The 15044-nt window shown below is 33.4% G+C and overlaps 1 protein-coding gene across 1 annotated transcript in view; it reads right to left on the reverse strand.

The window, feature by feature from the left end:
* Positions 1–791: 791 nt before the first annotated feature.
* Positions 792–15044, reverse strand: part of m (zona pellucida domain-containing protein miniature) — a 244358-nt gene continuing 230105 nt past the window's right edge. The window contains exons 4-5 of the mRNA XM_081756801.1: positions 11025–11147; positions 792–6925 (exon numbers count right to left, since the gene is read on the reverse strand). Coding sequence (XP_081612927.1) covers positions 5664–6925; positions 11025–11147 — 1385 coding nt within the window. The 3' untranslated portion in view covers positions 792–5663. The remainder of the gene's footprint in view (positions 6926–11024; positions 11148–15044) is intronic.

Here is a 15044-nt window from a genome sequence, read left to right on the forward strand (position 1 = left end):
GCATACATAAACATTACTTTAATGCCGAAATCTGTCTTTTCTATTTTAATCAGCTGATTTGGTAAGTTCATGTTTTACGATGTCAACTCTAGTAAGGCCAATTGAGGATAATGCTTGAGGTATTCAATTTTGGAGGTTTATGTCATGTACGTTCTAGAATTTTCGATCTACGTCATGACAACGTGATTGTGTGTGTTCCCTAATATCCTAAATCTCTTAACTTTTATGGAGAAGAAAAGCGGGTGCGCTTTGTCCAAACCGCCTTTAAACAAAACCAACCACACTGAGTTTGTCGAGGAAATGTGTGTAAGATTTTTGACGGAGCAAGTTCGTTTGACGACAGCTCATGATGTTACAGCGATACATTAAGGTATTGTAGAAAACTCATATATTACAAAAACTTTACACAACAAACCACATTACTTCAGACCATATATCTTACCATCCTAAATTCTGCTGCACTTTTTTTTTTTTTTTTTTTTTTATGAAAATACATTGTGTGTGTTTCATTTCTAATTTATCTTACAGCTACCATACTGCTACATCCAAACCAAAGATTTATGTATCTATTTGTAAGAATTGAACGATTTAATCGATTGTTTACAGCTTCTCACAGTTGGTGATGGAGACAACATCCCCTATTTATTGGCGAACTATTTCTTTACATTTTCTTGGTTGTCTTTAGTGTTTTCCAAGTCACTATAAACAGTGGCGGAAAAGTAATGAGAAAAAGAATGCGATGAATTTTCAGTAAAGGATAAGTGGAAAGAAAATAAAAATAAACTCCTATAAACAACGTAAATGTGCTATTTTTATTATAACTCATCAAGAGTACGTTGGAAATACACATTCTCTCTCTCTCTTTCTCTCTCTGTCATTCTCTCTTGCTCTCGTTGTTTCTCTTTTGAACCACAGATTTTATTTTTATTTTATTGTTTTACAACAAAATGGAATAACAATAAGTTATTCTGACAATAATTATAATTATAATAATAATAATATAATTAGACCATACACACATCACATTATATTACAACGCATCATCCAAATCAAATAATAAAAATTTAGTTCAATTAAAAAAAACAAATAGAGAAGACATCATTATTGTACCTAGAAATTGCAAAACACCTCTCTCAAATAACCTTTTCCCTCTCGTGAATTTAAAATTTCAGGATGTGCCTTTTTGTTCTTCTTCAATTACAACAAAATCATACTATACCACACAAAAGGTAGAGAATAAGGTATATATATTTCTACAAAGTAAAATTAATTCCACAGGAACAGATATATATAATATATATATTTATGTAATTAAAAAGTTATTTTTTTTCTTTCAATATGTACATAAACAATTTATTGAAGATTGTGGTACTAAATCTACTAATAATAGGTAAGATACTACTACTGCAGAGTCCGCCAGAAAAATGTATCCACTTTTTGTCAATCTGTATCAGGATACTGACATTGACAACTGAACTAAAATTTAAGTATGTTGTAGTATAGTTTTCGCCCAACAGATGGCGGCAGTATCAATTATTTTCAGTTAAAATTATGTTGTAGTACTCTTTTTCGCTCACCAGATGTCGGTACTGTCAGAACAGTTAGTGAGATAAGAAAACGGCAGGAGCACGATCGACGTTCGAGAAGCGTTAAGTACGTTTTGAAGCGTTTTATCAGGTTTGGAAATGCCATCGAAGTGCAGCGTCAGTGGAGAAGGGAGTTTGGTATTGAACCACCAACCCGTCTAACAATCAAACGTACTTCCGCTGCTCGAACGTCAAGCGTGCTCTTGCCGTTTTCTTATGTCACTAACCGTACTGACAGTACCGACATCTGTTGAGCGAAAAAATGTACTACAACATAATTTTAACTGAAAATAATTGATACTGCCGCCATCTGTTGGGCGAAAAACCATACTACAACATACTTAAATTTCAGTACAATTCTCATTGTCAGTATCCTGATACAGATTGACAAAGAGTGTATACATTTTTTACGGCGGACTCTGTACTTCTATTGCTAGTATTTACACAATTACATAAAATTTCACTTAAAACAAACAGTGACTTACACTTATTTTAATAATATAATAATAACAGGAAATGAGCATTTAAATATATAAAAAAAAGTTATTTTAAAGTTTAATAAAAATAAAATTTGAGCAAAAATATCAGCTATAAGTAGCTTGAGTATAAAACCTATTTGTTTTTCCTTCTTTGTTTTTTTATTGTTCTAAGTTAAAATTTAAAGTAGTTTCAGAGCTGTATTTGGTAGATTAGGTAACAAAGATAGGTAATATTCGAAGTATACATGTTTTGAATAGTAGTAACTGGTTTTTTATATAATATTGCCGTCTTTTTTAATTAATAATTTTAATTGCAGATATCTTAATTAAAATTGTTCTTAATTTTTTAATTAATAGTGATTAAAAAAGGCGGTGCATATTTTATATGAAAACCACATACAACTATTGAAAACATGTATACTTCAGATATTACCTATCTTTGTTACCTAATCTACCAAATACAAAGATAGATATCTGAAGTATATATGTTTTTAATAATTGTAACTGGTTTTATATAATATACGCACCGTCAATTTTTTTAATTATTATTTTTTAAATAATTAGGAATAATTTTAATTGCATATTTCTTAATTGGATCTAAGTTGTTTTTGAAAAGTTTCATTTTTTCCTTTATGGTCTGCCAGCGATGGCACAGTACCTGAGATGGTGGTGAGCCCTGTTTTCTTTAAACCAAACCATTCTTTCTTACATTTGTTAGTCTTTTTCGCTTCATTGATTCATATTGAAAAGTGTTTACTTTCTTTCTTTGAAATAAACAGGAATTTTTGATCGTTTGTTTTTGCAAATCTCTTCTTTTAAGTTTAGTAACATGTTGTATACTTTGTCGTAATGCATTTGCATAAATTTAATATTACTTAAGAGTGTTCAGTACCATTTACACAAGACAATATATTGTTCGTGGTGGGAAAAGGTAAGAACAAAAATATATATATCCTAATTTGTATTTGACACCTTTATTTATATCTGAAATTTCAAATTGATCCGAATGTTTATCTTTGTCTTTTTTGGAAAAACATAAAATTGCAGAGGCAGACCACATTTTCGATATTTTGTTTTCGAAGTATCTTTGGTTAAATTGATTGTTTTATATTAGTAAAAATGTTCCGTCAATATTTATACTTTTGAAGTCGTAGAAATTAAAAGTCCTGAAAACAAAAAGTGTAAATGTTGTTTATCGTATCTTGATTTTTTTAGTCTAAACAATCAAAACTGGAAAAATATATGATTAATATGGGAGAAAAATATTACAATGTATTAATTAATTCTTTTCCTGAGAACTTCAATATCTTGTTTTTTCTGGATGTTTGACTCTTTTTAGATAACGAATGTATCTTAACACAATTTATCTTCAAAGTTTTCAATAAAGTTAAAATATTAGTCTTTAGATTTAGACTGAATTTCGTATTAAATACAATATCTAATTAAAGTTTGAGATACTCATATATATGTAAAATTAATTAATGTAAAAAAAAAGAGAATAGTTTATGTGCAATTGCTGTTAATTTCCGGCGTTTGTCGTGAATTGTAAGGTGCATCAAACCTTAAACAATAAAAATAATTGTAATAATTATAACTATAATAGTAATAATATAGAAACAATTACACTCATTCAAACTAAATGGTGTTACTCTCACACTTGACACATGCCACAAACACACTTAGATAGAAAACTAACAGTAATAACATTGTATGCTGGTAAAATAAATATTACGATAAATAATGTGTATGTACGTATTGTTGTGGTTTACTACTGTTGGATATGCAACGTTATGTTCAAATGTAACTTTGCACTTTTTGTGAAGAAATACCCCAATGTCCGTCTTTTTTGGAAAATAAACTTTTACTACTAGTTTCCAAAATATGTGACTGTCTTCTCCAGTTTTTGTATTTCTTTAATTTTTTGTATTTTGTTTGTTCTTTCTTTATCTTCCCTATATTGCACACTTTGATTGCACCACAAATGGAACAGCGTCACTCACTGTTATAAATGTCTTCCGTCTTCACAATAACAAAATGATGCAAGGAAACATTGTTCACATATCTCAACCCTTTTAGCTGTGCACAGTGAATATATGTGATTAGAACAAAATATGAATGTACTTGGTCCTTTAAAATGGCTGTTTTCATAGTCTCTCTCTGTATATATATATATATGTTCAATTGTGCTATGTTCATTAGCAAAACACAAAAAGAGCATTAACAGAACATGTCATTGTATTAATATTGAACCAACGCCTTTCATTTACCAAGGTAGACCACACATCAATAATTACAAATTGCTTGATATATATATACGGGGTGTTTTAAAACAACACCAACAACGTTTGGGAGGTGATTCCTGACACTAAGATAAAACAAAAATTATAGACCAACCTGGGTGCAAATGTTTCCTTTCGGAGTTATAGGCTGCCGAAAACATGAAAGAATAAACTTTAAAGGTCCATAGCTCCAAAACTATGAGACCTACTATAGTTGGATCAAGACTTTATTTACGAATTATTATGTACCCTATCCAAACATGCAAGTTTCACAATCCCGTGGTATTTCCACAACAATTTTTATAAAGGCAGTTGGTGAGTACTTCAAATTGATTTGTTGCGTGAGTACCTTACGATTCTGAAACATGAATTTTTGGATAGTGCACATATTACTTCCTAAGTGAAGTCTTGACCAGACTACGGTAGGTCCCATAGCTTTGGAGCTATGGACCTTTAAAGATCTTTTTTCATATTTTCGACAGCCTATAATTCCGAAAGGAAGCATCTGTGCACCCCAGGTTGGTCTATACATTTTGCCTTATCTTGGTGTCAGGAATCACCTTCCAAACGTTGTCGGTTTCGTTTTGAAACGCCGTGTATATTAAGTAAGAACAAAGATTTCCATGTGTTACATCTTTGGATACTTAAAAACAACACTGTCAACTATTACTTACTGGAATTTTTATTTCCAGACATATTAACAATGAAATCACTTCCTGTTGACTTTCGTCACACTTTTCATTATTGCTCTTGTGATTTTTCTTGATGTAATGATACAAAATCAAAATCTATTTTCAATTTTAATTTGTTCGTAATCAATCTACCTGAGCAATATGCGATTGCACGCAAAAACATAAGTGTCTTTTTTTAGTAGTTTTCACGCAGTTTTTTCTTTACTACATACATACTGGTTATTGTCATGCGAGTTATTTTGGCAAAACATACGCTTATTAGCTTTTTTCAAAAATGTTTATTAGTTGAACACACATGTCTTTGTAGTTTTGTGTCTTTTTCCAAAAAATAATTCTCTTCTTAACGAGTTCGTAGAGTAATTTCACTATGGTGAGTCTTTTAACTCAAATTTCAACGTTTTCCGTGTCTTTAACGATAGTTACTTTTGTTACACAAGTAAATTTCGTCTAAAGACATTATTGTAAACATTTACGAACTCATTAAGAAATGTTCATTGGTTTTGTGTTGCTGTTTTGTCATATTCTTTGTTTGCAAGTGAAGGGTTTCTCTCACCGTGAAGTGTGACAACCAAGTTGAAATAAGAAGTAAAACAGATGATTCGGATATTTTGATAAGAACTTTAAACGTTATCCATGTTGTTGTTGTGGGTTTGGAGGTTGAACTTCGGAAGGATTTCTCAAAAAATTTAGAAACATCAAATTCCGAAGAGATGCTACGAAAGCACCTTCTTGGACTTCTTTCTGTATTTGGTAGTGGTAGAAGAGGAACCCAGCCACCAACGCTGAAATTACAGTTGCCATGGATACTAGCACAAAGATTAAACTAAATCCTGGTGCTGGTAGACAAATTCCGTACACAATGTCTTCGCGAATTCTTCCTTGGAATATTGTAACGGCTTCAGCTTTAGCATCCGGCGTGAAGGCTAAATCTGCTTCTGAAATAACTTCATATAATCCACTGACACCTACATCGGCGTTCCTGGCCTTTTTGTCGTTAACAACAAAACGTTTCTTTCTGCCTCTGAAAGTAGCCGGAAGATCTAGATTTCTTGGGCCATGTGGGAATCGCGGTTTGTTGCTCTTCAGCGGTAGTTGTCCATCACGGTTGCCAGGTCTAGGTTGATGAAGCGCTGAGAAGGATGTTTGTTGTTCCTCAAATGGTCGCGGCATTTCTAATTTTGCATTTTGATGATAGGATATATCTTCATTACTGGCGTCGTCCTCGTAGTAAGTTACTGGAGGTTGATTTTGGTGGAAGTTGGTTGTGGTTGGTGGAGTAGTCAAATTTGGTGGTGGAGGTTTGTTCGTTTCTTTGTATTGTCCTGGCGACGATTGAGATGGCTCTTCAAAATTTACTGCTGGAGGTTCTTTGTAATTCGTGGAAGCTGGCTCTTTGTAATGTATTTCTGTCGGTTCTTTAAAATGCACTGCAGACGGTTGGTCGTTTACATATTCTTCGTCAACGTATTCCTCGTCATCACGCTCTTTTACTGGACTTCTGTCTTCTAGATTTTCTTCTGATCCAACACCATCATCTTGTCTTTCAAGCGGACCGTATCCTTGATGCGGAAATTGATTAAAATTGTCAAGCAATAAATGGCCTCCGCCGCCACCAATACCACCTTGCCCTGGTAACTGACAATGGTCCAAACAGCCTCGTCGGCAGATCTCCACTTTGCAGTTGATATGAACGCTCAAAGCGTCGGGGAATTTAAAGGCATGGAAGAAAGCGTATGTAATTACTGAGGCACGTTCGTCACTTGAACGTGCCTTAAGAAATTTGCTGATCATTTTGGGACGTAGAACACAGCCATGTTCATCTGAGAGTTGAATCAAGTGTCCACCACCGTCAGTTGCTGCACAGGATTTCACTCTCATGTCGAATTCACCTGCAAAGAATAACTGAGTATAAGATTCCCATCTAACATCAATATCAACAACATATTTTATTTAAACAACTAAGAAAGGTGAGTTGCCTCAAGTTTATTTCAATTCGTTCTTAAAATCGAGAATCTGTCAGGACAGAATAAAAGATAAATAGAGGTCCTGGATTTTAAAAACAAGATTTCACATATAATATTATGAAATAGATTAAATTAATCATAAAATATATTTTTAGTCAAACATGGTAATTGCGGGTTTGCAGAAACCTCAGAAGTTGAAAAGAATGTAAAATATCAGGACCTCTTTATTTGGTTTTAGATTTTTTCAATATTCATTAAAATTTAACAGCAGAACGTAGAAAAATGATCCTTCACAATTCATTTACAAAATTTTAAAAAAATCAAATTTTGATATTCAGCTAAAGTATCTTTTTATTTATAAAAAAGAAAGCAAAAGAAAGTTAGTTCTAGAAAGCGTTACACTGGAGACATATCAAAATAGATATAATATGGGAGTCAACGACCGAACACCTCGATTTCAATATACTTTATGGCTCTTCAAGAAGCAGACTAAATAGTTCAATGGTTAAATAATACAAAATAAATACATACTAAAAATAATACAAAATTTATCATTTTTCTTTTGCTTGTTTATTCGTAAGTGAAAGAAGATAACGAAATGTTACTTATCACAATCATAGATAATGTTATTCTACAACAGAAAATATGAAACTCAAGAATTTTCAGTGTTGCCATCCATAGAAACTACAGTGTTGCCAGAACAATATTCCCCAAAATTTAAGTTAAGGCAGCGACCAGAGAATCGAACTCAACTGCATTTGATTACATATCATGTTGTCTTGGAATCCTGTGAACTACTTTTTAAATAATAGTTGTATTTAGTTTGTAATAAACAAAGTAGTTTTAACACAGTTACTAAAATTAAATAATAATGTTATTTAAAAAGTAGTTCACAGGATACTAAAACAACATGCTACGTAATCAAATGCAGTAGAGTTCGTTCCTCTAGTCGCTGCATTAACTTAGGTTTTGGGGTAAATATTATTGAGGCAACACTGTAATTTCTATGGATGGCAACACTGAAAATTCGTCAGGTTCATATTTTCTGTTGTAGAATTACATTATCTATGATTGCGGTAAATTGCATTTCATTATCTTCTTTCACTTATGAATAAACAAGCAAAAGAAAAATGGTAAATTTTGTATTATTTTTAGTAAGGCAGGCTCTTAATGCATTCGGATTCAATTCTCGGCCTAGTCGTATTTATTCCTTTATTGTATTCACTCCTTTCAACTTTACGAATATAATTTCACTGTCCCTAAATATCTCTCTAACAAAAGAAACAGAAATCAGAAACTTAATTGCAGTGTGTTCAGTCTGATAAACCAAGTAAACTGATTTGCTTTCAAATTTTACTTTTGTGTATTGTTATTGTTGAATCAGGGCTTAATGAGAACTTTAAAAGAACCTGGAAACTCAGCTAAAGCAGGAGAAGCTTCTGTAACTCAGGTAAAACTGTTATGTAAAGTAGCTGTAGTAACTTTAGACCAGTATATTTTCTGCATCAGTGATTAGTAAGATTGTATAATCTGTACGAAAACTCTTGTCTTGAATAATTGCAAGTCTAACGTTTGTAGCTAAACATCTAGTAATTACAGGGTTGCCAGAAATTTCAGAAGTTGGCAAGAATATAGAAATGTCAGTCTTTAACCAGTTGAGAATGGTCCAAGCGCATTGCCAGAACAAACTTAAAAAGAATTATTTTTTCTTATTAACTTCTACAGGCTTTATACCAATTGTTCTATGTATTTTATTATTATACTCATTAAACAATTCTTGTAATATATCTATCCATTTATAGTATAAAAGCCAGTTGAGAATACTCCAAGAGCATTGCCAGAACGAACTTAAAAAGAATTAATTTTCTTATTAACTTCTACAGGCTTTATACCAATTGTTCTATGTATTTTATTATTATACTCATTAAACAATTTTTGTAATATATTTATCCATTTATTATTTCCTTGAGTACTAAACTTTTTCCACAAGTTTTGTTTAAGAATTCTGTTGAAACTTTCTATGATATGTTGTTTTACGAAGACATATACGCAAAATGGAGGGCTCAAAATTGAAAAATTCGCAAAATATCATATCTCTATGACTTATGGTTCCTGAGATATGGCTCCTTAAATCTCCCGAAATCGGAATTTTTCGGCCAAAATCTCGGGAAAGGTAACAGTCAGGCGAAATATCGCATCACTTCTTTCAGATAGTTTTTGACGCTCTATCGAATGGGGGGCTTAAAATTGAAAAATTCTCAAATACAGAGAATTCAGTAACGAACTTTGTAAGTTCGTTGAAAATGGTCAAGAAATATGGTTGGGTTTAAAAGGCAGGTTAAAAGGAGTGAAAAATATGAAATAAATCACTTGTCGTTAAAAGTATGTATTGTTCACCAATCACTGATCACAGTTCACTTTCCGAGGACTTAGAAAGAACCTCAAGTGATACAAGTCAATAGTACAACTCTCTTTTGTACATCTATACAACTCTCTTTTGAAAAGTGGTTTACTTCATATTTTTTTAAATCCTTTTAACCTGGCTTTTTAACCACCCATGTTTCTTGTCCATTTTTAAATTTTCTTTTCTTGAACTGATAAGCTGATGATAGAGATAGTAATTTCTGAAACTAGTTCTTAGATGAACATTTGGTCTGCGGTGTGTTCTACGGTTTTCATTTATAGTTGTTTCTAAATATAATCACCGCTCACAATATACAGTGATATTATACATCATTGTTTAAACTTTTTCTTTTCATGTCCAAAGTTTTACTTTCTCGATCTTTGTTTCTTTCACCCTGCATTCCTACATTCTTTCTAGAATAATACTGTAATGTCCCATATCTTGTGTTTACAACCAACCAACATGTGTTCTTATTTATAAGCAACAATCACGTGCACTTTACTATGGAGTGCTACAGCTGCAGATGACAGAGACAACAGTTACACCCGCCAGTCACATCACGACGAGGGAGCAGTAGCGCCACCGCCTCACCTCTAGCGCCTATATAACCGAGAGATTTCAATGACTGGTCAATTTGGACTGGTCAACCCCTCCTCTAGCTTGCTCTGGAGCTCTAGGAGATATCTAAGCCAAAGCCTCTAGTTAGCTTCGGAACTCTAGGCTTTCAGCTTAGCTTGTTTCGGAGCTCTGTCGGAATTTCTAACCTCAGTCGTTTAGCTTGCTTCGAAGCTCTGTCAGGATTTCTAACCGCAGTCGCTTAGCTTGTTTCGAAGCTCTGTCGGGATTTCTAACCTCAGTCGTTTAGCTTGTTTCGGAGCTCTGTCGGAATTTCTAACCTCAGTCGTTTAGCTTGCTTCGGAGCTCTGTCGGGATTTCTAACCTCAGTCGTTTAGCTTGTTTCGAAGCTCTGTCGGGATTTCTAACCTCAGTCGTTTAGCTTGTTTCGAAGCTCTGTCTGGATTTCTAACCTCAGTCGTTTAGCTTGCTTCGGAGCTCTGTCGGGATTTCTAACCTCAGTCGTTTAGCTTGTTTCGAAGCTCTGTCAGGATTTCTAACCTCAGTCGTTTAGCTTGCTTCGGAGCTCTGTCAGGATTTCTAACCTCATTCGTTTAGCTTGTTTCGAAGCTCTGTCAGGATTTCTAACCTCATTCGTTTAGCTTGCTTCGAAGCTCTGTCGGGATTTCTAACCTCAGTCGTTTAGCTTGCTTCGGAGCTCTGTCAGGATTTCTAATCTCAGTCGTTTAGCTTGCTTCGAAGCTCTGTCAGGATTTCTAACCTCAGTCGTTTAGCTTGTTTCGAAGCTCTGTCAGGATTTCTAACCTCAGTCGTTTAGCTTGCTTCGGAGCTCTGTGGACATTCTGCTCTAGGCTGCTCGGGCCATGAGTCACCTTTCTCTACCTTATATTAGAGAAGTCGCATTATTGTAGTACTTCTGTAAAATATTGTGTATAGATGACTTTATAATAAAAACTGGTAATGGGAAATTATCCCTGGCTGTAATATGCTCTACCTACGCTCTGCCTACTCTTGCACAAGCAGATCTTTACAATATTGACCTACCTCTATGATCATTGATTGCAATTACTAAAGTAAGTGTAGATCCCAGAGGTACTATTCCACTGACTGGAGGAGCCCAAGGTCCTTTGCCATGCTGTATCTCCATCCAACAATCTACGTTATCACCTGCAGAGCAAATATTCAAATCATTAAAGAGTTGAAGCGAATATTATAAATACAAGGTATTTTAATCATTATCTTCAGTACCATACACAAAAACAAAATGCAATAAAAGAAAGAATATACACCAGATTGTTTTACTAACATGCATTAAAAATAGCTTATTTATAAAATTGGACGCGTTGAGGGAGTTGATAAGACTCATCTCTTAGCACGAAGTTAGCATAATCGAATCAGTCAATACAAAAAAGGCTTCAGTCAAACAAACTTAGTTTTGATAAAAATAAGAAAAACATTGCAATTTTGAAACTATAAAATCAAAATGAACCGTTTCTTTGTATAGATAAAAATTACATTAATCAAATGCTGCATAGTAAAATTATCGTCATGCTCATTTCCATGGTGAAAAAGAAGAAAACAAGTTTTCACTGTGGACTGAAGCCCTTCTTGCATCTAAATTATAGACGAAGCCCTGTATGTATGTAATTTTATTTAGTTATTACTTTGTTGCTCTTTTCTTAACACAAAACTGTGTTAATACGTTGTTTGCCAGGTTCCAGATGTTTCCGGTTTGTCAACCAAATGGGTCGAAATCAATAGATTTGCCACTAACATATAAAACAAATATAATTTTCCATGCAGAACAGTCTTCAGTCACTGACTCAAGACTATGCTGTGTAGAATAATCGAAGTTGACACCTATTTACCAAGAATTAGACTAAAGAAACCCAAGGTCTTTATGCATAGAAACATAGATGTACGCACAGGTTTGCGCAGACCCTTGGATTAGGGGGGAGGGGGCAGATCAATAGCGGTACTCCTGAAGATATGCAACCACCTTGTAATCATTACTTTCTTTATAATTTAATTTTTATTTTCATTTGTCCGGAGGATGTTGAAGTATCTGGGAAGGTGGTGGACCCAGAAAGTTTTAAAGATCTATAGCAATCTTTTCAACAGGGAGCAGCAGTCTTTTGTATTGAGAAGCATAAAAATAGTTGTCATACTCCGTTCCATTGAAAGCTGTCAGTCGGAAGTTCCTTCTAATGGTACAATTTTGCATGTCAAGTTCTCAAATAGCGGAATTTCCAGTCTTGAAGATAGATAAAGCCTAGGGCATTCCTTTGATGCATTTTGGAAACAATCCCTGTGTACACTGAAGAAGAGGAGATAAAGGAAATGGACTCTACATTCAAATTATAAGAGCAAAACCCCTCTGCTTTTAGATTGGAGAGACGGAACAGAAAAGCTTCGCCCTCCTTCCCCCCCCCCCTTTTAAAGTCGACACCTACAGATAGTGTGTTAGGTGTGGGTGTGGGTGTGATAATATATTGTTGGGAGGAAACAAACCGAAGAAAGACTGTAATATAATTAATTCGGGGAATTTTGGTCGAGTATTGCAAAGCCTAAAGTGTTACTTTGTATAGCGATGATTACAGACGTTTTTCAGGGTCCGTTTTTGTGAAATATAATCCTTATTAGCTAAAAAAAAAAAAAATAAAAAATCGAAAAAAAAACGCAATGCCAAAACATTAGGTAGGGGAAAGCGCCCCTACTTGCCCCCACGTGCGCACGCCTATGGTTGTATCCAATAGGAACAAAATTCTGATGTTAATTCAATTTCGGCATTTTCGTGACTGAAGCCCCTTTTTACATGAACTAATTCAATTATGCAATCGTTTCTTTTGATTTAGGGAATTCAGAAGTTACCACAACACACACTGTTCCAAACAGTAATGAATTTTTCTTCCCTAGTACATAGTCAATCATTTTATACGTAAGTAAAATGAAATTTCAATATGTTCCTAATTACCAAAGCAGCGTAAATTTTATTTATTTATTTATTTATTTATTAATACACCATGCAGAGGATAATGTCAGATGATCTTTAAAACTGTTTGCGATTTTTCTTTACTTATGCATACTTGAAGGTTAGTCTTTGTGGATTAAAAGATCCAATATATTTTAGGCAAAAAATTTCTTGTACGCCTTATATCTGGAGAACTACATATAGTGTAGCCAAACCCCAAGTATCACTTAACTCAGTAAGATGTGCGTATTCCGTATAAGATACGAAAACTTGATTTAGGGGCCTTTCAAATATTTTGTTGCCCCTGATCCGAAAACTAATTATTGACCAAGATCGCAATCTTTTGATCCATTTTTGGGTTTCCTAATTTTCTTATTTAACTATATATTCGTTTAATGTGGCCTATTTGTTAATAATTTTAGTATATTTCAACAATAAATATGTTCTACCTTCAATTTTACCGTGAAGTGCTTATGCAGTGAAGAAGCTATTGTAAACAATACTCTGAAAGTGACTAAAGAATGAATTAAATCAACTATTAAACCTAGTTTTCTTGAGATTTTTTTCTGGGTCTTTTGCTTAATATCATGAGGCAAATGATAAAATGGTACTTTCAGAATTTTTCTCTTTTTCATAACATCTTCTATGAGGCAAGCTCTTCTTCGTTTTTAGTTATCATCATCATGATCATCATGGGTATTGTGCCATTATTGTCAGGTCATTTGCTGCAACGGAGAAGTTTCTATGCTCCACGGTCTTCCGCTAGCCTCTTCGTCTTAAGATACGATTTTTCTGTTTTGATATCGTCCATTAATGTAGTCTCCTTCGCCCCCTCCCTCTCTTTCCTGCCACCATACCCTCTACCACTTCTCTCATGATACAGTTCCATCTTAGCCATCTCAGTTTCTCCTCTCATTCGTTGTCCGCTCGATGTAGCTAATTTTCTCCACTCTTTTCCACACCCTCCTTTCAAAAACTTCCAGTCTTTCTTTTTCTTCATCTTTTTTTGGTGCTATTATTAAAAACAACAATTAACTACTAATTTTAATTTGCGTTTCCTGGTGTCAACATTAACTACAAGAAATGATTGAGTTGTCTCCTACATATCATTTAAAAAACGTAAAGAAACAGTTACTTAAAATTTCTACACTCGTCCTCTTGTTCCCTGAAGACAAATATAGTGCATGAACAGCTGCGTGAGGAGTATTTAAAAAATTACTCGTCTTAATTTTTTTTTCTGTCAGTAAACATTGACTATTTTCACATGCTCCTATTTCTTAGATATTTGCTTACTGAGATTCGTTATATATATATATATATATATATATATATATATATATATATATATATATATATATATATATATATATGTATGTATGTATGTATGTATGTATATGTATGTCTTCTGTCGAACGTACGGAAAACTTTATAATTTGGAAAACATTTGTCGTAACTGAGTTTATAAACTATATTTATAATTTTTAGCTGCATTAATTACTTAGCATTTAAATACAATAATTTTTTGCCTTCCAAATCATAAGTTTTTTTCATATGTTTGACAGAAGGTACACACATCTAATGAACCTCAATCAGTAGCGTGTGAAAGGGGTGTTTTGGAGTCTAACTCCCACCCTTGAGCAAGATATAGAAAAAATAAATATTAACTATTATGATATATAGTATTGCCTGTCCTTAAAGGAAATAAAATAGAGCAATTGAATCCCGTTCACAAAATTCTGCATAACTACTGATGTGTGAAAAATATGTCACAACTTTTACTACCAGAAGAAGTTTTGAAATATTTCAGAAGCATATGTACTGTATGTCTCTTCAGGGAACATGGAAATGAGTGTGAAAATTTTATCCTTAAATATTTCCGTGCACAACGTAAATAGTGAATATGTGTTCCAAAATTATTAGAATGTAATTTGTTTTAACTCGATATGATTTTCAACGACGAATAAATAATATATTAAATTCCCACTCCTACGTAGAAATCTTTACAATTATAGTGACAAATTATAAAATCTTGTAATATTTAAGTTCTGCAGAATTTCCAATAAACCTGGTTAAGGTAAAAATACTCATTTGAG

This window comes from Thermobia domestica, chromosome 4 (genome assembly GCF_964235325.1).
Source record: "Thermobia domestica chromosome 4, izTheDome1.hap1.1, whole genome shotgun sequence".
Lineage (NCBI taxonomy): Eukaryota > Metazoa > Arthropoda > Insecta > Zygentoma > Lepismatidae > Thermobia > Thermobia domestica.